Source organism: Buteo buteo, chromosome 23 (assembly GCF_964188355.1).
Source record: "Buteo buteo chromosome 23, bButBut1.hap1.1, whole genome shotgun sequence".
Classification (NCBI taxonomy): Eukaryota; Metazoa; Chordata; class Aves; order Accipitriformes; family Accipitridae; genus Buteo; species Buteo buteo.
Window position 1 is genome coordinate 7,458,878 of NC_134193.1, and position 24,775 is coordinate 7,483,652.

The window sequence follows — 24,775 nt, forward strand, 5'->3', positions numbered from 1 at the left end:
CAAACCCCCAGACACTGTTCCCCACTCAGCACCAGACCCTTGTCCAAAGAGCACAGACAACATTTCCTAGTTCACAAAACACTTCCCAGCACCCAGCAATAAACTTCTAGTCTGCAGGAGGAGACCCGATGCCCCATCATGTGCACAGAGCAGGGAAAACGCCAGGTGGAAGCTGTGGTGCAGTGGGGTAGGGGTGGTATTTCCTGGGTGAAATTCTCAGATAATCCTGGGAAACAGATCTTTTCCTATGCCACAGAGAGAAGCGTTTCCTGCACTGGCTGATCTGACCTGGATGGACAAAGCTAGAGATTTGTACCTGGTCGAGAAGTGCAGCCAAACCTTCCTGAGATCTCTCTCAGACAACTGTCCTTTAAATGCAGTGTACAAGTCTTGACAAAACGTCAGCTCAAATGATACCTCAAGGTGGATTAAATAACTATTTCATTACTACCATTTTGCCACATCAATATATTTTTCTAAATTGCAATACATTTGCATTGCTGCAAAGTGGCATTTTCTGATGCAAGGCTGTTCAGCTGAGAGTTTTTCAGCTAGCTCTGTTTATTGATTGATGACAAAAGCACATCACACCCAAAGCTCAGCTCAGTTGCCATAGGATTTGCATCTTTGCTCAGAGAGCTGGCACAAGACAGTGTATATTTTCCTCTTGAAGAGAATAGACAAGTTGCAAGTTCTGCCTCAATTTACCTCCTGTCACCAAGACTACAAATAGAGCATAGCATCATTCATCTTCCTGAGAAGACAAATCCAAAGAATAAAGAGCAGAAAAGCAAACCCTGCAGCAGCTCAGGGTACAATTAAAGACTCTATTTGAAAATTTTCATCAAAATGTTTTGGGACAAACAAGAACTTTCTGACCAAAATTTAAACTTGTGTGGGAAATGTTGATCTTTGCTTAATTTTTCTGTTCCTTCTTCAGCATAAGAATTCTGTTAGTTTTTGGCATCATAATTGTGTTTTTTTTTTTTTAAAAAGAAGTACTGTTTACTTTTCTCAGAGACATTCTTCATCCAAATCCCTATATGTTTACTGAAAATTGTTTTAAAGTGAATGCTCTGTTTCAAGTTTAATTAATTAAAGAACAGACAATGAAAATATCCACTGAGAATAGTTATCATCTTTCAAAACCAAATTAAGCTTTCAGAAATGGAGACACTAAAATAGAGCCAAGGGCTGGTATACTAGGCTGAGCTGTCCAGACAGGGATGGTTCCTGGCAAGGGAGTGAGGTGGTCTAGCTTTGTGTCCCACTTTGGTCATGAACTCCTGGGTGAAGCCACAGACGTGAGCCACAAGGGAGTTTGGCTTCAGTGTGACGGTGCCCCAGGTGTTGGCAAAAGCATTAGTGTTGATGGATTTGCTCCATGGCTATTTAACATATGCTCAGGAAAGGCACTTTTTTACATCCATGGTCCATAGGTGTGAGAGAAGTACCAGTGAGGTAGCATGGGTCCTTAGTGTATTTTTTGAGGTACTCGGACAACTTCTTGTCTTTGTGGATCCCTATGGTTAGTACAGGGGCAATAACTGAGATTCATCTAAGGAGTTTGTTAACACTCCTGGATGGTCATTAGCTTTGGACATGCTGCAGCTCCAAGCCAGGCTCTGCTCCATGTCTCCATACCCTGCTGTCAATGAGAGGTCACCTCTGCAAGACTCAAATGAACCCCAAGTCTTCTGTTTCCTCACCTCTGCAGGGGCTGCCTGGTGGCAACGTAGTGTGTTGTGACGAGTGTGGCCACTGTCCATGAGACTCTGTCTGGAGAGCAGCATGCTTGGAGAGTGTTGATGAGCTCCAGCCACGTAACAGATGCCTTAATCTGCTCCAGAGTGTGAAAATCAGACCCCAGCCAGATTCATCAGTGGAGTGAAAGGGAGACTTTGTGCTGGTTGCAATGAGCTGGATAAGGGGCTGAGCAACTGCAGAAACAGCAGCCTGCTTGGACCACAGCACAGCAAGATGCACCTACTTGGAGCTAGTGAAGTTAAAATTAGGAACAAGGAAGTATCCAGGTGAAGGCATTTCACACACAGCATGATGGGCAGGATTCCTTATGTGCCTTTGCAGCATTGACAAGGGAACAGGGAACATGGACTAAGTGATGGCTGTGTTCCTGGTACCAAAAGATCTTCGGGTTGTTTAATTGCTCCTCAGGGAGCTACTGGCTCTTTCTGGAATAGAGGTGCATTCTTTCTAATAAAAGCTGTGCATGTGGGGATTACTAATTGCTATGGCTTTCAGACAGCTCTCCGCTCTCTTCTGGAAGGAGAAAAGCTGAAGTTCTTGGCACAGAGTTGTTAGTAATTATATCAATTATACTAAACAAAAACCAACCCAACAGTTCTCTCCTTTCTTCAGTGTGTGACTCTGGCTCTGTAAGTGTTTTGTGTTATGATTTATACGTAAGATAATTGGGCCGATTAGTGGGTAAATGGGACAGCGCAGGCTGGGGCTGGCTCTTCACCTTCCATGGAGATGTTTTAATCTTTATTTCACCAAATCACTCAGTTGGTTTTCCTTGCAAGCATTAACCCATTTGTTGCTTACAGAGGAAGATGCCTTTTTTCATGGAGCTGCTGCATGGCTTAGAAGTGGGACTTCATCTCATGCCTGCTGTCAAGGAGTGCTGTAGGTCTGGAGAGCGGATGACACACAGTGGTCACCAGATCTCTGCACGGACAAGATTTCCAAGTGACTTCACAGGCTCAAGCAAGGCACTGCAAAGCATTGTCCTGTCCGTTGCAGGCAAAAAGAGCTGATTTTAAGTGGGGCATTCAAGAACAACAGCATATGAAAATCACCAGCTGCCTGAAAGTCTCAGCTTCTGGCTGTAGATCTGCATCTACTGCTGATAGTTATGGGGCATTTATATGACCTCAACATGACACTTAGTCAAAAGTCCTAAAAGTGCCTGGAATCACCTCAGATTTAACTCCATTTTCTGTTTTGGGGGCTACAGGGATGGGGAGAGAGGGAGCTGCCTGGGAAGTACATCAAAAGTCCCTTGGCTTTTGGTCTGAGGTATTGCCTATGTCATCTTTGTTACCTGAGCAGATGTTCACATCTGTGTTGAGCTATGGTGAGAGGAGCAGGTCAGCACCAAATGCAAGTATGTCTGAGCCCCACCAGCTGGTGCCTTTGCTGCTTTTGTAGCCAGTGGCAGCTCTGGGGAGCCAAAGGAACCTGTGTGGGGTGGGAAGGGGAAGCCTTTCCTTGGGCAGGGCAGTGTGAGGTAGGCTTCGTGTGGGTGCAGGGTTAAAAGCCCAGAATGCCTTTGAAGAACCACTTCATTGCTTTGAGCATTGTCTATATTTGATAAAGGCTTGAGGAGGAATTGCCTGCCTTCTTGCCAGGAACAGTCCAGAGATGATGCTAGGATCAAAAACATTCTTAGAAGGAACCAAGCAGGTAGGGAAGTCCTTTTCTAATGAGAAAAGGTCAAGAGTGGGAGATTCCTCTTTCCCAGTGTGCAGAAGATAACCCAATGCAATCAGTGCCGCCATTCAGCAGGTCCAGGTGGTGGTGGCTATGTGCGGTTGCCAGTGCAGCGAGCATGTCATAGGTTTTGTATTAATTCTGACAGGTTGAGCTATAATCTGAGATCTTTGGTTTCCTGTGCTACAGACCCAGCAGTTTCTAAGAACTATCTTGTTCCAAGAACCGCTTCCAGAACATTTCAAGGGATGTACAAGTGCATTTCCTAGACATCTGTAAGCACATGCATCCTGCTGTCTGTAACATGACTGGCAGAAGTGTGTAGAAGTGGATAACCAGAAACAGTCTCTCTGTTTCCTAACAGATGTGGTGCAAATCTGAGGCTATGGCTGGCAGAAGCAACTTTTCCCATATCTTTCCAGTTCCTTCTGGCTGTGGAGCATTTACAGGAGGAGCTGCAGCCTGGAAACCAATAAAAATGCACAATGCCATGCTGTCAGGAAATATCCTGACTTTTGCTGCTGTTCTTCCTTCCTTGCACACAGTAGAGCCAGTAATAGCTGTCTGTCTGTATGCCTTAGACAAACTATATGCAGTAACCAGTCTGCAGTATAGACTCTGTGATGTTCCTCAACTGCCCACAGCCCAGTCACAACAGGACAGTGGGACCTCAAACTCAAATCTATCCTCCCAGTATTTTTTGCAATATATTGGGCTATTATTTCCCTTGGTAAAGTTGGAGAAAACTTGCCATGAAAGATCATATGCAGCATGGGGTGGTACTGGGCTGGGCTGTTCTCTCTCCAAACTGGGGAGCTCCTCTGCATCTTATCTGTCAACAGCAGAATATAGGCATAAAGAAAGGATAGTCTGGAGAGAGACCTGTGACCCTCAAAGGAGTGAGGACTGACCTGACAGCAGTGGGAGGAAGAGCTGGTTGCCCACCCCTCTCTGAGACCACCCCTTTCTGGGGGAGTGAGGTGCTTGCTGTCTTCCCTGGCCCCAGCATGCATGTGTGTCGGCTGAACAGAGCTGATCTCACCAGAAATGTCTAATTGGTGCCTTCAGGCAATCATGTCTCTCTTCCTGTCTGAGTTTATCTTGAAAGGCTCGATTGAGTTACCTCCTATCCCATAATAGGATCTAAGTTCCTTGTAGTAACATAAGAAGGAGATGATGTCACTGCAGCTAAACTTCTCTGATAACTTACTAATGACTGTGGCCAACACCTCAGCTCCTTTCTCAGGCAAAACTCCCAGACACAGAGTCAGTACCTGGCTTGTGAGCTCCCGGGGAACTCACCGTGCAAGGAGCTGAGAGAGCAGCAAGGGAGGATGGCTCTGGAGCCCTGCAAAACACCCTACTTGAAGGCACTCTGTTCCACTCCGCCACACTCCCCTGCAAGCCAGCTCTGTGTGTGCTGCTCTTTCTGCCAGGCACAGCACCTGATGGGGCCCCGACACACAGAGGCAGGACGTTCTGAGTCCCGGAGCCTGCCCAAATAAGCCAGGGGAGAAGCAAGGGCTTCTTCCATCAACTGATACCAAATAGGAAAAAGGCAGCCAGTGACTGCAGTGCTAACCTGGAAGGTGGGAAACTGGGTTCAATTTCTGCTCTGCCTATCCTGTCCTTGTGGTCATAACACACTGCAGTTACAGTGGGAGAACGGACCTGTTGGAGCAGGTCCAGAGGAGGCCACAAAAAACGATCGGAGGGCTGGAACACCTCTCCTGTGAGGAAAGGCTGAGAGAGTTGGGGTTGTTCAGCCTGGAGAACAGAAGGCTCTGGGGACACCTTACTGCAGCCTTTCAGTACTTAAAGGGAGCTTTTAAGAAAGATGGGGACAGAAGTTTTAGTAGGGTCTGTAGCAATAGGACAAGGGGTAATGGTTTTAAACTAAAGAGGGTAGATTCAGACCAGATAGAAGGAAGACATTTTTTTATGAGGGTGGTGAAACACTGGAACAGGTTGCCCAGAGCAGTGGCAGATGCCCCATCCCTGGAAACATTCAAGGTCAGGTTGGACAGGGCTCTGAGCAACCTGATCTAGCTGAAGATGTCCCTGCTCATTGCAGGGGAGTTGGACTAGATGACCTTTAAAGGTCCCTTCCAACTCAAACTATTTTATGATTCTATGATTCTATGAATGACACATCATTGAATATGTAAAACATTGCCTTGTAGGCCTGCTCCAACACCTGGGCTCTCTGCCCTGCCACAGAAGAGCTCACAGTCCTCAGGCAAGACTTGCAGGAGTTCCCTAGCTCCATTTCCAGGCTAAAAACTCTTGTGAAAACCATCCCAGGCAGTGAATGAAAGTTCAAGATGCAAACATGTTCCCAGTTGGCTGTGGAACAGGACCTAGTGGAAAAATTTGCAGGGCTCTATTTGGACTGCAATGAGTCTTTACTCCTGACTTAATGGGACATGTACCTCTGGGACGCCCTCCATGAGGGATGCTCAGGAAATGAAATCAGAGCAATACATAGACTCCACACAAAGTGCCTTTGGTACAGACAAGAGGGCATTGTTATCCCCAGTTGCAGACACCTCCAAAACCCCTCAGGTCAGAACCGTGCAAGAAGGATTGCCAAAATCTCTGTGCAGCTATAGAAACTGCTGGCAGTTGGGCAGCTGCACTCCACCGCTGCACCAACTCCCCAACCAACCCTCTCCCTGGGTGCCTGGCATTGCCCCCCTTGCCCATGGTGCCAGGCACAGGAAAATGGAGAAAGTATAGAAAGCAGCCAGAGGCTAAACAGAATGGCTCAAAGGCCCACCAAACAGGGTGGGTCCTGCATATTTGCTGGGAAACACAGTGTTTCTCAAGCACACAAGCTAGCTGGAAAAGAGAAGGGAGAGCAGCTCTTGGGGAAAAAAGGAACAGGACACACTGCTCTTTGGGGAGAGAGGGTCTGAACAGTTCGTGACACCCTGAGAGATCCCCAGGGCCAAGCACGTACTGGGACATAAGAGCCAGCTCACACCTTGAATGCATTGGGACCAGGGCCAGACCAGATGCATCACAACTTCCCTGTCTGGCAGTGGGGACCTGCAGGGGTGTCACAGCTGGGTTCATGTCTGCCTTGCTCCATCCACTCTCCACTCATGAACTGACATGGAGATGGGGCTCCAGATGTCCAGTCTGTGGTGGTTGACTCAGGCAATCATTGCTATTTTGTTTTGATGGACACTTGGATGGGGGCTTCCTCCTGTTGAGGTGCTGGACTGTACCCTGGTGTGTTTGAGTGCCTCCTTGTGTTGGGTGAGCACCCACAGGATCCCCCTTGACCTTATAATGCAGCCACCTTTGTTTCAGAAATTAAATAACCCTCATCCTTATAGCTCATAGACTATACTGGGGAGAAGCACTGGCCTTTGCTGAGAGCCTTGGGCCTTGATGGTCATGCATGTGGTGTGTCACTTCTCATTGAACATGTGTGACCCACAGCTGGCCAGATGTTGTCCTGGAGAGGAGTGCACAACAGCTCTCCATCTCACCAGGGCCTCAGGCCCTCTGGGCTTGGCCCCTCCACAAGTTACCAGGCTGTTTTAAACAGCATGGCAGCCCTCCAGAGCCAACACAGGGGTCTATGGGACTGTCCCCTGGCCCCTCTCTGGCTGAGGGGATCCTCCATGGGCTAGACACAGTAGTTTTTGAGCCACACCAGAGCTGCAGGGTACTGGAAAGCTCTTTTGCTCTTTCTGGCAGCTGGAGCTGCTTTTAAGGTGTAACACTGAGTCATGAAAACAGGGCATAGTCTGCTGGGCTGGGATTTGGAGCTAGCTGTCCAGTGCCCCTGCTCTGCCATGGGCTCAGTGTGACCCTGGGCAAGCTGCTTGGCTTTTCTTTGCCTCCTCCTTCCTCTGTACAAAGGGAACAGTAGCTTTGCCCTGCACTGCAAGGGGCTGTGAAGGGAGCTGCTTCCCTTCAAGAGTGGTTAGCACTGCAGATGGCTGTTAGGAGACAGATTGCTTGGACCATCTACAGCCTGGGCTAGCAGGGACCTCACAGATCATGACACCGAGCTCCTACTGCCAAAGATACCATGTCTTATAGGACCTGTCATGTACAGGGCTGGCTCCTGCTGCTCCTAAAATTTTGTTTATGTGCATCACATCACTTGGCTAAGAATTAACTTGGTGTTTATCCTACTGACACAGCTAGTGATTCCTATGCCTTACCTCATAAGGTGAGGCAGTTCTGTACTTTTCATCCTTGAGGCTCACTAGATTGACCGTGCTCCCATCTACCTTGCTATGGGAGGAACTTCTTGAAGTCCACAGTGTTATGAAAGAGGCAGAGAGTTAAAGATGAGAGCAGACTAATATGTCTTGCATAGAGGACTAAATGCTGCATAGATGGGTGCCAGTTTAAACATGTTGTTCATTTCTTGCTTGCCTTCCTACCTCCAGTTTACCTGGAGTGCTCACACATTCAATGCATGTAACATCTGGGACCCATCTTCCTCTTGCACTGACACATCTACTGTATGTAACATCTGGGACGCATCTTCCCTGGTATGTGGTTGTTTCTACTGTATGTAACATCTGGGACCCATTGTCCATCTTCTCTATTGAGTCGTCACTAGGGAAATGCAGCATGCCCTGGTTACTTATGTGTATAAGCGAGTGAGTTAAGGTTCATGAGTCCCCATAATAAAGGTCAATGGGAAACACATGGAAACTTACTGTATGACTCATATGCAAGAGTGTGTGTGTGTGGATTGTGGATGTGAGCTGTGATTATTATTTCTTTAGTGTCTACAATGTTCTAGGCACTGGGAGGGCAGTCAAGATAGCATGTGCCTCTTCCTGAAAGCTATTACAGCCTGAGATGGGAACTGACAGTGTATATGAAGGTGAAATTAAATTTCTGTGTTTTTCAGAGTATCTTCTGAGGGACATTTGCTTATTGAAATGTGGGTACTGCAGTCATTGCAGTGTGGGCAGAGAAAAGTAGGAAAAATATAGATAGACAAGTGACCACCAGTTTCAGCTTGGTGAATGACCTCTTGAATGTTTATCCAAATGGAGTTCCTAGTTGCCATGCTGGATTGCTAGCAGTCAATACAGAAAAGTTTGGAGGTGACTACAGTACCTGATGGGCATAGCTATGTAGGTATAACCTCTGCCAAGCTGCTAGAAAAATACAGTTCAAGCCACCCAACCTGTGCTGTGACCTCTTCACTTGGAAGCACAACCAGTGATCCTGGAGGTCCTGGGGCATGGCAAGGGTGTCACTCATCATCACCCCCTTCCAAGTGTTGCCAGCCACAAGCTCAATGAATGGGAAAATTAGAAAGTGAAGTCTCAAGAGGGGAATTGACTAGGGTGATTATCATGAACATAATGGCCCAACTCAAGATCACAGGGAGCTGAAGAGCCTCCTCTCTACACATTCCAGGAAAGAATTTCAAAAGCTGTAAAAAATGAAACTGCTGCTTTTTACACACTGTGTACGCAGGTAAGGCATCTGATGCAGTCAGGGGTAGAATGTTTATATCTGCTGACACCATTCTTGGGAGGAGATAGCAATTTATGCACACACCTATTTTTCTGTATTATTTGCCAGTTTTGCCACACAATAAAATCTTACAGTGACTGAAGTTCACTAAACTTTTAGTTGTTAGTCTGATAAACAACACAACACTCATCTTCCTGGGACATGAATCCAGGAATCCTTCACAGTATTGACATTCACAAGCATGAGCCATATAGACATTTCCTTTACATAAACTTCACAATGTCTCATTGCTCAAAGCCAGGGAGTAATGGATGAAGGATAAATGGAGGCAGGGATTTATTGGGGCACTGCTAAAGAGAACTGTTCCTTGAGGATGGTACAGTCAACAGCTTGTGTGTTGTCTCTAAATCTTCCTCTCAAAAAAGCTTTTGAGGTCATTGTAGTGGGATAACCACATTGCATTTCATGCTCTTTTACTCTTAAGCAGAGAAAGCTCTAATCTGACCAGCTAAGTTCCTCCTACTGACAGGAAAAAAACACTTCTGTGATGTACCCAGTACTCATGTCAGAAGCCTTTCTCATTTCTGACTTGCCTCCAGAAGAGTGGTTACAAATTCAAATCCCTCCAGCTCTGGAGTGCAGAAAAATTCCTCTCTGGTTAATGGGTAAGCTGCTCCTTGCACTTGCATTTTGGGCAAGACAATCTCCTCTGATAGGTTTCTCTGAGGGCTACTCAAGTGTGTGCTGGGTCATGTGCACAGGGCCATGGGGAAGGAGAGATGCTCAGCTCTGCTTTGGTACCCATGCTCTGATGATGTGTGTTAGCTTGGTGATCTGGTTTTGTCAGCTAAAAGTGAGGGGTGGGGAGAGGGGCATTTTTTTGCTCTCCAGGGTTAGTAAAAACACATCTCACCCAGCCTTATTCACACAGAACTTGAAACCAATTATAGGGTCTTTCCATAGCCAGAAAAGAAAATGAGAGTCCTCCAAAGTGTGATTCATCCCCCCCTAGACAGGGCTCTGAGATAACAGGGATGATTCACCCTCTGGAGATGCTGATCATTTTCCACTGCTGACTAGCTGAGATGAGTAATATCTAGATGGCTACGGTCAGAGGAGACCAATCCACCTGGTCTGCCTGAGGGAGACGTGGGCACATCAGAAGCTTACCTGAAGGGAAGGAAGGTTGTGTAGCAAGGCCATGGAGGATGACTCAGAAGAATTTGACTTCCTTCCTGGTGGTATCTTAGGATCTCCCACCATGAGGGAAGGATCTAGTACTCCAGTCATAGCAGAGGCATGAAGACACCAGCCTCCTGGTCCCAGCCACTTGACTTCCCAACTACATACCTGGCCCAGGCTACTCTATTGTAATGCCAAATGCCAGTGTGGCTGATCCCGCTGCTGTTCTTTGAGGGCTGCAAAGGGAAGGCAGTGAAGCTGCTTGTTGGGTCCTACCAAGGGCACAGTGACCGAGCCACAGTTTTTGCCCCTGTAAAAGAGGGTGATGCATTTTCTGCCAAGTGGATTTGCCAATGGCTTTTGAAAATGTATTATTGTTCATCATTGCAGTAAAAATGCTATTGCTCTTCAAAGGTACTGGGGAACATTCCATAAACAATATGGGGAGACAAGCTGCATGGCAGAGAAAGCTGCTGGAATAAGAAATAAGGTCCAGTGACACACTTCGTTTCGTAGTCTGGGATACTCTTGAACCCAGACCAGGGATTTGGATCAGGCCAGTATAAGCAGAGGAACAACTCCAAAATCTGAATGTTGAACTGGATTTGTATTTTAATGCACCTTTTTCTCCTCAAACCTGGTCTGATATTGCCAAGCTATTGCTGCTGATCCTGGTCACAACCACAAGTCTTCAGTGACAGCTCAGATTGGGTGAAGTGGAGAAAAGAGGTAGCGAGCGGCAGGTTGGATGACAGCCTGTGGTACACAGAATCAGAAAAATCTTGTCTGCTCAAACTCTATGCCAAAAAGCAGTAACTCCTCTGAATTTGGCTTACCATCCCTGAACCAAATTATGAGATGTGGCCATAGAGGAGGAGAGCCTCAGTCCCTTCCAGGGACATCAGCCCACCTGAATCCAAAGAAAGAAAACACAACTGTAACATTTCCTCACTGCCTGTGCACTGGCTCAACTACACAAGCTACAGGGGCCACCTTGCCATTTTCAGGTGAATCTCAGATTATGCGCACTACACCTGGGAGGAAGGATCATGACATGTGGAGCCAGAGAGGCTCCTGCTTCCCTACAGCCAGTGAGGAATACTAACAGCAGTCAAAATTCAGCAAGGAGTCACCACACCATGGCTACATCACTGCATGAAAGTTACCTGCAGTACATCCAGATGTGTGGCATGCCTGACTGTAGTGTTCACTTGGATGTGGTAGATATCTGCTCTTTGCCCCTTCTAGATTTCTTCTTTGTAGAAATACCATTAAACACTTGAAATGCCAAAATGGAGACCAGACTTCTGAAAACAAGAATGGGGACAAAACTCCACTGTCTTAGCTATGCTCCTCTCCAGAGCTGTCTGCTAAGAAGAGGTGTCTCAGGGAAAAGAGGGGATTTCAGAGATGGGGCAGGAAGGTTTTGAGCAGCAAGTGTCCTCTAGAGTGGAATGAACTTCTTTAGCATGCTGCCTGCACTGTGACACTTTTTCTGGGCTGTTTTTCCTGTCACAGGCATGCTTTCTGCTGCAAAGTGGTCTGTAACAGGTGAAATTCAAGGTCCTATGCTCTCAGTAGCAGCAACCACCAAGTATCAAAAGTACTTGTGGTTCATTTGTTTCAGTCCATCTTCAGATTCGCCATTAAGAACTACCTCACTGCTCTTCCCTGACCTCTTTTTTCATTGTGCTCCAGAAAGACCCTCTAGTCAATAAGTCATGTTACAGGACTGAGGTGGTCTTGTCATAAGACAACTTCTATGCCAACAGATTGTAAGTCACTGGTATGTTATGTTGACTTTATAGATTTCTGTTTTTCCCATAGCTTTTATCCTCTAAACACCCAATGGAAACAATACCTTTCTTAAACCTTACTGCATCACATGTGATTTATAGAGAAGAATATTGCTGTTAACAGCAAACTGCCAAATCTCAAATAGATCAAAGAAGTGAAATGAGGAATGAATTGACTGAGCTCTTCAGGCCATGCTGATTCCAAAGTAATTTTTTTCTTCCTTCTGTCATAAGAATTTATATGCTTGTGAGAATCTGATCAGGTGGGAAGAACTTTCCTCCTTTGTCTACATCAAAGTCCACATGTTCTCGGAGTGCTATAAGTCATTCTTCGCATTTTAATCTCTGGCCATATGTATAAAAATAATTACCTGCCTTGAGGGACAGGGGATGAAGTAGTCTTTATTGCATTTCCATAAGATTCCAAAAGGTTCCTGCTAAAGATTTCAGAGAAGTGGCAAACCAATGGGTTGGAGGAACTGGATCATTTTAGTTGGAGGTAAAATTAACCTGTATGCAAGGAGTGTATATGTCAGGTGGATTGAGCACTAAGAGATTATGAGTCAATAAAGCTGAAGTGAAATCAGAACATAATGGGAAATGATATTTGTAGAAAACATGAAAATGCTTGCAATATTTTTAAGAACAGTGTATATGACACTGTTTGCCCTCCAGGTTGCATCCTGTCAGATCATGAAGGCATTGAATCCTTCTGCAGGAGAGATGTAAAAAGGACAGACACTGCTGTCATATAAGCATCTGAAATGGGAAGGTGACATTAGCAGAACCAGTGCTGATGGGACTGGAGTCCTCCTTAGGGAGACTGGGAACAACAGAATTGTGGCAGAGTGCCAAGTGTATCCTGGAAATATTTCAGAGGGATGCAGTGAACAAAGACTGTGAGGGAGAAAGAAGAACGAAAATGAGAGCAAGGACAGGATCCCAGGGAATGGGACCTATTGGGCTGTTGCCCACCACCTGTGTATTGTTGCAGTGGTAATGGCTAACTGTGTACTGGGTGCATTAGTCACCAGGTAGCAGGAAACAGTTTGCTCTAGGTGACTAACACATGCTGACATGGAGGGAAGGTCTCTTGCTTATCTGCAGTTGCTTCCCTGACATGCTGCATGCAGGAGGAGTTGCCAAGAGACAGAAGACAGATGGAGACAAGGCCACAGGTTTTTCTCCTGGGCCCCTTTGCTTTAGCAAACACACCATCAAGCCCAACAGCAAAAGAGTCAATCCTTTTGGGATACAGGGCTAACAAACTGCCCACAAGGACTGAAGCCAGTATTTGCTAGCATTATGGTGCATCTTGCCAGAGAGACAAGAGAAGACTTAAAGTGCATTGTGGAAAGGAGGCAAGAAGACCCTGACCTCACAGTGCAGAATCTTGAGGCTTCACTCCTCACGAAGGGAAGTGCTGCAGCTGCTATTGGGGAAAGGGAATATCGCAGAGCAGGGTCTGGGGCATGACTGAGAGATAGGAGAGACTGATGGCAGAGGAGGAGGTGAATGCAATGGGGAGATTTGTTGAAAAGTGGCTGGGAACCATTCTCCAAGTCTCATGTGCCACAATGTGTTTCTGTGCCTGCAAATGCAAGGATGAAGTAAGGTACGGGCTTAGTGTGCTGGAGGCTGCTGGGGCAGCAACAGCTGTGGGGAAATCCCACGGTCAAGGCTAGTCCAAGGCCTTGACTGTCGCTGATCACTTGGACGATGCAGAAATATCTGAAAATTACTTTATTGGGCTGAATGGGCTTTGCAGACCTTTAGCCAAGACACCAGACTTCTAGTTCCCTCTTATCCCAAATTTTAGTATTGATGGACTATGATTTACATACTCTCTTTCCTCTGGAACAGGGTTACCAGATCTTTAGATGTTTCTGGACAACCCCCTGCACATGCAGGCCAGGGGATGGGCTAGAGCTGTGGTTAACTCCCTGATCCACATGTCATACTCCAGGTACCAAGGACTTACTGAGGACATCAAGTTTGATGCACAGGTTGGTATCACAGCTAGAAGTCATCTCAACTGTACTCAGATGTCTCCTTTTGAACTGTGTGTCCCTCTCCAGCTGTGAATAGAGAGGACCAGGCACTGCTCTGAGTGATCCATCTACGAAGGCAGGTGCCTGCTTCCCAGGAGATGAGTTTCTCCCCCAGTGCATCTAGTTCTCTTTCTTGACTAAAGTGTGCTGCTCAGACACATGGACATGAGCTCAGCTGGAGCCTTCCACACTGCTGATGGCCCACCGGGGGTTAGATGACTTTATCTGTGTCAGCATCTCTGTGCCACCTATGTCCACACGCTTAGGGTCTGAGGTCCACATGAAGTGACATGCAGCCACAAATCTCTGTGGGAGGAAAAATGAGCTACCATGGGGCAGGAGATAAATGAATGGATGCCTTTATCCAGCAGGGAGAAATGTGACTCCAGAAGCTTTGTGCCTATGCTGCTGTGTCTTACTGATTCAGAAAACCTGCTACTGTCCTAGGGATGCCCAAAGCCTCCCAAAATCCCAGCAATTAGCTATTAGTGCAGTTCCTCCCCAGTCTGGAGGAATGAACCCCAAGGAAATGCAGAGCTCTTGGACTCATGGCCATAGGCTAGAAATCAGATCACCATGCTGAAAGCACAGGCTGGTACTGTGGACCTGAACTACAGTGGTAACTTTGGGAAAGCTGCACTGGGCCACTTAGAAATCTTATCCTCCTGGAGCCCCTGGCCTCAAAACCAGGTGGAAGAAGCTGTGATGACTGTCCTGAGGACACCATATATCCACCCATAGTGGAAAAACTGTGATACTCTTCTGGCTGGCACTAATCTGTCCTTCCCCCTCCAAACTGCTGTAGGCAACACCCACCCAGAGGAGCCAGACACACGCTAAGCACTTTCCCAAAGTGCTGATCTGAGAGAAACTCCAGAAAGAGCCAGCCATTCTCCTCACTTTCCATAAGTACTTGAAAAAGAAAAACCAAGAGTTTATCTTGATCTCTTAATCCATCAGGTTTCTTTTCTCTTTGCTTTCTCTACCTCTGCAAGCCTGGTAATTATAATTTATAGCACCTGCTCACTTTGAAATACCTTGGACTCCTTCTGCCTGGCAGAGGAACAGACACAGTGCCCATCTGCTTTAGTTAAGTGCTCACAAACCACAAAGTCGTTAATTAGACTGACACACGACTCTTCCAGAATACACATCGTATGTTGTTACTGCACCTATAAACCACTGGTAACCAGATACTCTGCCACGGGATCACAACTGGATCAGAGCATTACGCAAAGCCTTGGCACCCCTTGCAGGGCTCAGAGCATTGCCATCAGGTGTGCGTGTTCTTTCTAATCCTCCCCACTGGGCTTCCCAACATGCTTCCCAGTTAAAGCAAGCCTGCTGGGAAGCAGCTTCCTCACACTTGGTAGGAGGCTCAGTCTCCAGAGCTTTGTATTCTCTTCTTTTGAAATCCAAATTCCTCTTTGTATTCATTTAGTGATCCCCGCCAAGGTCTCCTTCCTGACAGCTTGGGCTCCAGGCAATGATGCCTCCACATCCTGTAGCTGACAGGGAGCAGGGCAGGTCTGATTCTGGCCCCACAGGCATGGCTGCAGCTTCAGAAGACCTGTGATGAGGGGTGTTTGTAAGGACAGGTGTGTCTGATGTGGATGGGGGTATTTGGGTAGATTTGTACTTGCCTCCTCAGGCTGGCTGACATCCATGGGGCAGAGTAAATCATGAACACCTCTGGTCGGGAAATGCTGACCCCCCATAGTGGATATCTCCCTCTGGAGGAGGAGTGGCCCAGACCACATGAAGTCCCTGATCAGTGATACTCGGTGATACGCAGTAAGCCAACCTGGAGCAGCCAAGCTTTGGATCAGCACATGAGGTGATCAGGAATGGTTGTCCTAGACCTACAAATGCCCTTGGCACAGAGTTATGTTAAATGACTGGAAACATCCATCTGGTTTGCCAGTCTTCCCAGCACCTGTGTTAGAGTTTGCAGGAGGAAGCCCTGTTAGTATGTTTGAAATATTATTTGCCAAAACTCAGGACTGCCTCCTCCTTGCTTAGAAAAGGTATGGAGGGATCACACAGGGCAATAGGAACAGCCTCTTGGAGAGCATCCACAGGGGAACACCTTGACCCTCTCACCTCACCCAAACTTGCCTGAATCCAAAGTCAGTTTTTTGGCATGCTGTCTCTCCTGTGAAGGACTGGAACTTCAGTAACTTAGGTTTCCTCAAAGCCAGTATGCCTCATCTAGGTTAGTTAAAATTAGTGTCCTCCCATTGCTGGTTCCTGCACTACAACACATCTTTTGCAGGTGACACCACATGTCCCATGGAAAATCCTGCACACCTGAAGCTCCTGGGCTGGCAGCTTTGAGAAAGCTCCTTGCCTGAAGACAGATCGTCATCCTAGCCAGGTCAGAAGGGAAGAGCAGGGAGAGGCCCTCAGGAGAGCAGTGTAAGCATGGTCTTTGTGACAACTGGCCAGTGTTTCTCTTGCCTTGTTTCTGGTCTTCTAGAGACAGATGTGAGAGCAGGACCCAGGCCATGTTAACAGAGAGCTGCTGCTTCCTCTCCCTGGAGGTGGAGTCTTTTGTTCAGGCTGCCACAAAAAAACCTGTGTGGGAAGGCATGCAGGGTGCATGTGCAATGCAAGAGAGCTCCAACGTGGAACAAGGTTTCCCGGGGCAAGGTACTCTGGGGGGTAGAGTTCATGCCCTGACTGTGCCATGATCTCTGATCATTCCGGACAGGAGTACCCTACTTCTCTGTGCAGCATCCCCCAATAAAAAGGAGGAATAACTTTCCTTCTGCTCTCTGACTGACAACGTTTATTGGAGTTTCTTTCTGCCCGGACTTTCCTCTCCTTGACCATGTATGTACAAATTGATGTCCTGCTGTTAGAGACTCCCAAACTTGCTGCAAACTTCGTAGCTGGTACCATGACCTCACAGCATGTATCTTGTGGAGTCTGAGGAGCATCTGGCTGCCTGCACTGTCTGGCACTCTCAGCTGGCAAGCAGAGGGACTTCAATACAGGTCTGAACATGCCTCATGCCTGGGACCCCAGCTTGGACCTCAGCAGTGCAGCAAAGGGACCCAGCAGTTCAATTCCAAGTGCTACTAAGGCTTGGGTGCATGTGTCCTATCTCAGTGGGCATCCTCTCTGAATGCTCAAAAGGCAAGACAGCTGCTACCTTTGGAGACAGCTGGAGTTTATTAAACATTATTTTTCTCTCTCTTATTTCAGAGACTCCACTGACACATCAGGTTTTTGCTACATTTCAGCTCTAACTTGGTACTGTGCAGGCAGTAAATACCAACCTCTCATGGTGGCTAGAAGTATGCCTTTCTGGTTTACTTGTTTGGCCACCTCATCCCTTGAATTGCCTGGTAAGTCCTACTGGTAGAGCTATGCTCAAAACAATTGTTCTCAGCTTCCACTTAGTTCGGCTGCTTCTGTTGTAAACCTGAGAGAAGCCTTCTGTATCGAAAAGTCTGTTTTTCCTCTCCTGTGTCAGCTTGTCCATAAGAGATAGATACATTCCCTTCAAATCCTGCCTGAATGCCAGAATGACGAATGTGGACATCAAATGCAAATATCTGAAAGAGCAGGAAAATAACCAGCACACAATTCCTTTCTGTCTAGTACAGCTGTCTGTTCCACCCCACTCCTGTTGGCTCCCATTTTCACCCCCCTTTTCAGCCATCCTGCCTGCACAGCATGTGTTGCCAACCTGCAAAGCAGATAGTTAATATTCCATGAAGTGCCATATAAGTCTGGTAACTCATGAACTGTCATGGTGTGCCATAAAGCCAATTCCTCTTCTGAATGGAAAAAAATAGTCTCTGGGCAACACGAGTACAGTGGGTCTCAGATAGCCTGACCAGTAATGCTTGGAAACCATACTGTGGGTGACCTATGGGTGTTCCAGGCTGGCTAATTTTTTTGGCAACGAATACACAAGAGTCCCATAAACTTGTGGAAAATTACTCAGATATTTGAAAAAGAGGGAAAAAAAAGAAACTTTCTAATGTGGACCTGTACTGGAGGCTCTTGGCCTGAGATTAGTAACTACATTTGGAGAAGTCATGACACCAGTGAAAACCAAGCAGAGCATCTTAGCTCTGTATCTGCCTTAAGACATAGTGACTGTCCACACTGTGCCACTCCTGTTTTTCAAATCAGGTCTCTTATTTTTATGGATCATTTTCCTGTTTGATAGGAGAAAGGAGGAAAAGGTGGCTACAGAAAAGCATTTCTAAACATGAGCTAGAAAGAGAATTACAAGACTCTGCAAGCACTGGCTTCTCCCTTGGGGGAGCAGCACAGGATGGAGACCCAGGATGAAAGCAGGTCATGCTTTCACCAGCGTGAGACACAGCAGTGGTACAATCTTGTAACAAACACTGTGTGTCTTCAAAAATGTCCCTATCCACCCAGAGCAGGGCTGTGCCTCATAGACATGCTTGGCTTAGTTACCAGACATGGTTCTTGGGCCTTCACTGTGCCTAAGGATTCTTCGTTGTACAGTTTCTGTATAAAGAGGAGAAAGTGCAAATCATCATCTTTTTCTGCATGTGCCCTCTACACTTTCAAGTGGCCAAGCTAGAAGCACAGGCAGGGGTTGATGCAGTGCTAATGTGAGGTGCAGCTGGCTTGTGCCTGTCCTTGGAGAATAACTGTCTGTGGAGAATAACTATCTTGGAGAATAACTATCTTGGAGAATAACTACCTCCTGTACTCTCCATACTGAGGGCAGGTTTTACTGCAGCCTGTTGGTGATCTGCAATCAGGGTCTTTCTGAGAGGTACCTTCTGCCAATCCTTTAACCAGGTAGCTCAGACAGGGAAGAGGTCTCCATTGCGTGGGACACTTCTGAAGATTTTGCTTCCAGTGACTGCCCCCCCCCCCCCCAAGTTTGAAGAGTTGGACCTAGCCTTACGGGCACAGCATGGAAAAGCGACTGTAGGGGACCTGACTGATCTTTTATGGCTTTACCCTGAATTCTCGTAAGCACAGAAAGAACAGGATGGGTGAGGTGGGTTCACTGATGTGAGACCTACAGAAGATACTACTGTTTTGCCGCTTGCTTTTCGTTACAGAAACCTCTCTCCTGGGAGCTTTTCATCTTTCACACAGTCTATCCTAAATACTTCCTCTCCTGATGACTGCTGGCTATACATACTAAGCGTGCCATTGCAGAGTCTTGAATGAGACGTGGTAACACCTTAATGTGGCAAGTGGAGCCAGGACACCTAGGTCCTACTCCTGACTTTGCTGTTGCCCTAGGGAAGATCACTTTGCCTTCCCATGCTCATGTCATTCTTGCCAAAGCAGTGCAAGCACTGACAGTGGGTGAAGTCTCCAGAAATCACTTCTAAGTGTGCAGCTAGAGATGGCTATATGCAGGTGTTATTATCTTAATGGGGAAAGATCCACAGCATCTTGCCTCACAGTTTTGCTGTGTCTACCAATTCCCACTAATTTACTGCCTGTGGCTTAGCTAATCCCTTTCCAGTTTCTCTGATCAGGTGAGATGTGATGAAGAAGATCCAGCTCAACCACAGCAGGTCCCACCTTTCTGACTTGGCGAGCAGGATACCTGTCTGACTCAGGGGGAGAGGTGTTGCCAACAGCAGATTCTGCCACAAGGGATTGTACTGTTTTCCCAGTGCACGTCTCTTATTTTCTGATACTTTGCTGGTTCTCAAAGCTGGGCCTCCCAAAAAGGGTGTTTGTTTAAATAGTCATCTGTGTAAAGATGGTCCAGAAGCCCTGGGCAGTCTGTGACCATAAGAACAGGTATTCAGGCTCCCTCGGCTGGAGGGGCACTTTAAGCTCCATCCCATTAAATGCTTCTTTTCTCAGCAGGAACCTTCCTTTGAACTTATTTACTCTCACTGTGCCTGATGGCTGATGGATAAGCTGTGGGTCTGGCTGGTGTAGTCGAGAGCATTGGGTAGAGCAGTCCTGCAGGTCAGAAGTTGTTGCCCCCTCTCCCACCCTGAACCCAGGTCTTGTCATGTCTAACAGGTTTTTTCTTTTTTTAAGGAAGAGACAGGAGTGGGAGGCCACTGGCTCAGTCCCTCCTGTGCACAGTTTGTGTCTGGGACAGGAATTTGGGTCCAGTGAGAGGCTGGGAAGGGAACCTGAGCCACAGAGGTGGAGCTGGGGAAGGCTCAGAAGAGGTGGCCCTGGTCTGGGGGGTTGAGGACAAGTATGTTAAAAATGAATGGTGAGGAGAGGAGGCGTGAAGGAGCCCAGAGAGACTGGGCATGGGTGCTTGTGCACTGCTAGGAAGAAAGACCTGCCTGAACTACCAGGGCTGAGGGGCTGAGGGCAGGTTTGAGGGGAGTAACAGCCCAGATAGGTTGGTCCAAAGGGCCAAGGCTGCTGGGGAAAGGCAGGAGGTCCCTGCTCAGTCACCTCAGATCCTGGATGGGATCCTGCTGGCTGGGGCAGCATGCTCTGGGGGCAAATGGGACACAACTGGCAACAGAAATATCTTGCCACTGCTGCTGTGGCTCTTGAAACCAGTCCTAATATGACAGGCACTAGGCATGTCCTAACCAGCCATGGCCTGATACTCAGCCCTCTGATTTTATTCCAAGCCTAGTCTCCCTCTGGTTGTCTGAAGAAGCTTGTTTCTTCCTAACATTTCCTCTTACTGTTCAGTTTCTGCAGGAAGAACACAAGATCCCAGCTGGCCCAAGCTCTCCTTTCTCACCCAACTTTGGAGACACTTGGGGGGCCCACACTGGATGAGGTGGCCTCGAAGTGCACTAAGAGCAGGTACTTCTGTGTTGATTCAAGATAAACCATCCTCCCACCCTGAGCCTTCAATGAAGCCCAAAAGTGCTGTGAGCAGCTGCTTGGAGCGTTTTGCATTTCTCATGTGCTATGTGTTATTTTGGGGGGGTGGGGGGGGCTGTTGGCTGAGGGGATGGAGTGTACGGACACCTCAGCACTGGCTGAGGTGGCCACCCATCAGTGGTGTGTGCCCCAGGCCAGGTGGCCCAAGCAGCCATGGTGTGTGCAGGCAGTTGAAACTTCAGAAGCAAAGGTTGGGTCTATCCAACCATGGGCTCTGGTGGCACTGGTTGTCACACACTTTCAGGGGCATAGGAGAGACAGGCTGAGGGGGGAAAGGGGCATTTCTGGGGCAACCCCACTGCAGTGACCTTCCATGTCAAATTTCCCTTGAAAGGGAATTCACCTGGAAAACAATCTAATCTCCAAATCCCTGGACTGGGAGGTCTTGACTCTGGCACTAGTGGTGATGTCAACACATTTTAATAACAGCCACCACCATGTGCCAATGGTGTTTCAGCAACAAATGTTTCAAATCTCTCCTGGCAGAAAGAGTGTTCATATCCTGCACAGCCAACACCCCCATTGTAAATTAATATTTAAATTAATATTTACAGAAACTCCTAGTTGGTGCTGGGAGGGCCACACAGGGAGAACTGTGCGCAGTTTTGGGCTGCCCAGTGTAAGAAGGATGAAGAGGAACCAGATGGGTCCAGTGGAGGGCTGGCAACTGAGTCAGGGTCCCAGAGAACTTGCCCCAACGAGCAGAGGTGGAAGGAGCTGGGTTGGTTTCACCTAGCAGAGAAGAGGTTAAGAGGAGATCTGCTAGTGACCCACAACTAAAGATGGTGGAGCCAAGCTCTCCTGGGTAGTTCCAAGGGATCAAACAAAGAGTAATGACCACAAATTGTGCTCCAGGAATTTTAGGTTGGACTTGAGGAAAAGCTTCTTCCCCATGAAGAACAGCCCCAGGCCAGGTCAACAGTGAGGGGGGAATCTCCATGATAGGAGGGTTTCAAGGCTTGGACAGACAAAGCTGCAACTGCTCCACCTAGTATTGGTGACAGTCCTGCTCCAAGCAGAAGGCCAGCCTGGAAGCCTCCAGGAACTGCTTCCAGCCAGCATTTCTATGATAAAACACACAGTAAGACTAGGACTGAAGTTAAGGGTTAGGGTTAAAGTTAGTTTTTGAGTGGTTCAGCCCAGTTCAGAATGCTCTTACAAGCTTCGGCAGCGCTGCTTACACCAGCTGGGCTATTACCAAACAGAGCTTCCCTAAATTCAGTGGCACTACCAGGGTCTGATTGCAAGTGTGTCCACACTCAAGAAAACTGCAAATATTTCAGTGACGTGTGATTTTTAGTGGATACAGTAGCACAAATCTACTGCAGATATAGTTACTTTAAAGGAAAAGCACAATCGCAGCCTCAGCTTCTTCTCATGGCTGAATCAATAGAAATGTTTTAAAGCATTTTTACCCTGACATAACTATCCTCTATCTGGGTAAAACAGCCCAACTCGCATGTTGACAGACCAGAGAGCCCTCTGTGCTCCCTGGCAGGTCCCTTCCTCACTGTGGTTGGCAGCGGAGAGGACGGAGCCCCTTCTGCGTGGATATTTTTCAGTGTTCCTTGAAATATGCATTGGCACTGGTGGCCTTTTCATCACAACAAACACACGGGGAGCTGTAATTTCAACGTCCTTTACCAAGACAGTGTTCCTTCCTTGAAAACTGCCCTCCCCTCCCTTCTATGCTAAGTGACAGTAATCTTTGCTTTAATTGGAAAAGAAAAGGAAGAAGGGACAGAACATCCTTGACAAAGGAACTAATGACTCAAATGCTGGGAAGCCTGGGGCCCCCAGGGGACTGTGCAGCTCGAAGCATTGAATTTTAATGACTTACAGAGACTGGAGGTTTGGAAGATCTCTCAGTGCCTCTGCAGGGATGCGACTCAGCTGATTGTTCTGCAACATCCTATAATTAGAAAAAAGAAAACTTTGTTAAAAAAAAAAAAAAAAAGCCTGACATAAAATGGAGTTTGTTGCTGCTTGTTTCTGAAGCTGTCCTGGACTCATGTTGCAAAGCTAGAGGGGTTGGAAAGCACCATGTTGGTCACCCAGGGCTCTTAAGCAAGCTTGCAGGCAGCTGGCCGGTGAGCTGCAGTCCAGGCTGGCCCAGGATCCTGCAGCAGAGGGTCCCAGGGGTGACTTTGGTGCTGCAATGGGGGATCCACTGGGAGGATGTGACCGTAAAGGGGTCTCTCCACTGCACACTTGCGTCTGTTAGTCCAGGATAATACCAGTGCTTTCAGCTGAGTTGTCCTGTATTTATACTTGTACAAGACATCCTTCTCCCAGTGTGTGCCAGTGGTGGTTACCTCTGCAGAGTCTATGGAAACTAGCCTGTGGACTGTGTCAAAGGGACAGAGCATGGCCTTAGCAGTGAGGGGCAGCCCAAAGAGTACTGAACCAAGTAAGAAACTTTGCCATTACTGTGACTGCTAGCTTTACTGCAGAGGATTCAGAAATCTGTCATGAAATGAAAGTTGAAAAAGACAATTGTAGAGACAATCTTTAAAAAAGGGAAGCTATAGGCCACCAACGTCTTCAATTTCTGGAAGAAAATGGGGACTTACCATTAAATGATTTGGATGTACACAGAAGAAAAAGTAGGGAAACAAGCAACTGTCAGTAGTGTCTAGTGAAAAATGGGTTGTGTCAAAGCAATCTAGTTTTTTTCTATACGGGGTAAAAGCCCATGAGAATGGAGAAGAAAACATAGACATCATCTACCATGACTTTAGCTTTACTTTAGTAAGATGTTAAATGCTGGCATGCAATGCAGGAGAGAAGACACGTTTGATGTGGTACAAAAAGGCAGCAGAGGGGCCATACTCAAATTAATAAATGGTTCCCTCTCAAATGAAGAACATGCTTAAGGGTCTACAGCATCTCTCCTGGAGATGACACTCAGCATTATTGCTAAGGACCCAGATGATAGCTGGGAGGGGAAGGTTGCTACCTCTGCTGACAACACGGGGCTGCACAAGGCACCATGCACATATGAAGAGGGGTGCAGAGATCAACTAGTGTGGGAGAGCGGATGGAAAATGCAGGTTGCTGCAGGGAGACCAAGAGAAAGGCTCCGTGGATGGACAGGGACAAGCAGCTGTGCAAATACAACTGGGCACAGGCTTGCAGCCCTGCCAAAACTGTCTGGGGCTGGTGGGTATACCTGGAGACCCAAGACAAGACAGACATGCTCTTGGGAAGGTGCAGAGATGCTTTGGGGGTGGCTACATAGGGGTGTGAGGAGCAAGGACACCAGCTGTGATCCCTTTGCTCCTTTTGATGCTGGGCAGGTTTTGGCCAGACAATGCTGTCCCATCTGGGCCCTGCCCTGCAGGACATGGGGCAGCAGGAGAGCAGCCAGAGGACAATGGGCAGAAGGATGAGGAAATGCCAGATCCTCACCTGTGGGGAAACTAGAAATTACAGGGGTGGCAGAGGAATGTAATTGGGATAATTCAGTCTAGAAGAAAAAAGGCTCAGGAGGCAGCGTGGGAATGTCAGGCATGGAGATGTGCAGGGTGCTCACACACCACTCCTCACCGGTGGGGCAGGGCAGGGCTGGGCGTGTTTGAAGTGGCTCCCTCTGCCCATGCCCTCCTCTTGCATCTCCTGCACAAAACTGGTCCATGGGCAGCACAAATGGTCTCAGGTCTCCTGGTGCACGCAAGGGGCAATCCAAGCCTCAGACACTCTGGCAGTCTTGGATCCCTGCTCCACTGACTCCTAATTTTCCTCTAATCACTCTGTTGTGCCCCACTCCCTCCATCCTGCCATTCTCAAAATGCTTCCCCTCTTCACCTTCCCGGGTCATCTTCTCACCATGTGCTCTGTGTGGACACGGGCCAAGTACAGGGACCACAGAGCACCATGAGCTTCCTTGCTGATGCACCCAGAGCCCATTCTCTCAAGGTGCATGGTGCAAGGCTGGTGGGACCCCTCTGAGAGGAGCATGACCCACAGAGGGTCATGTGGCTGGTA

General features: G+C 47.6%; 1 protein-coding gene across 4 annotated transcripts in view; it reads right to left on the reverse strand.

Annotated features, from left to right (window-relative positions):
* The window catches only part of LGR6 (leucine rich repeat containing G protein-coupled receptor 6), a 149,850-nt gene that overhangs the window by 50,236 nt on the left and 74,839 nt on the right, over nt 1–24,775 (reverse strand). For all 4 annotated transcript variants that reach the window (XM_075054633.1, XM_075054634.1, XM_075054632.1 and 1 more), the window contains exon 4: nt 22,629–22,700. In XM_075054633.1, coding sequence (XP_074910734.1) covers nt 22,629–22,700 — 72 coding nt within the window. The remainder of the gene's footprint in view (nt 1–22,628; nt 22,701–24,775) is intronic.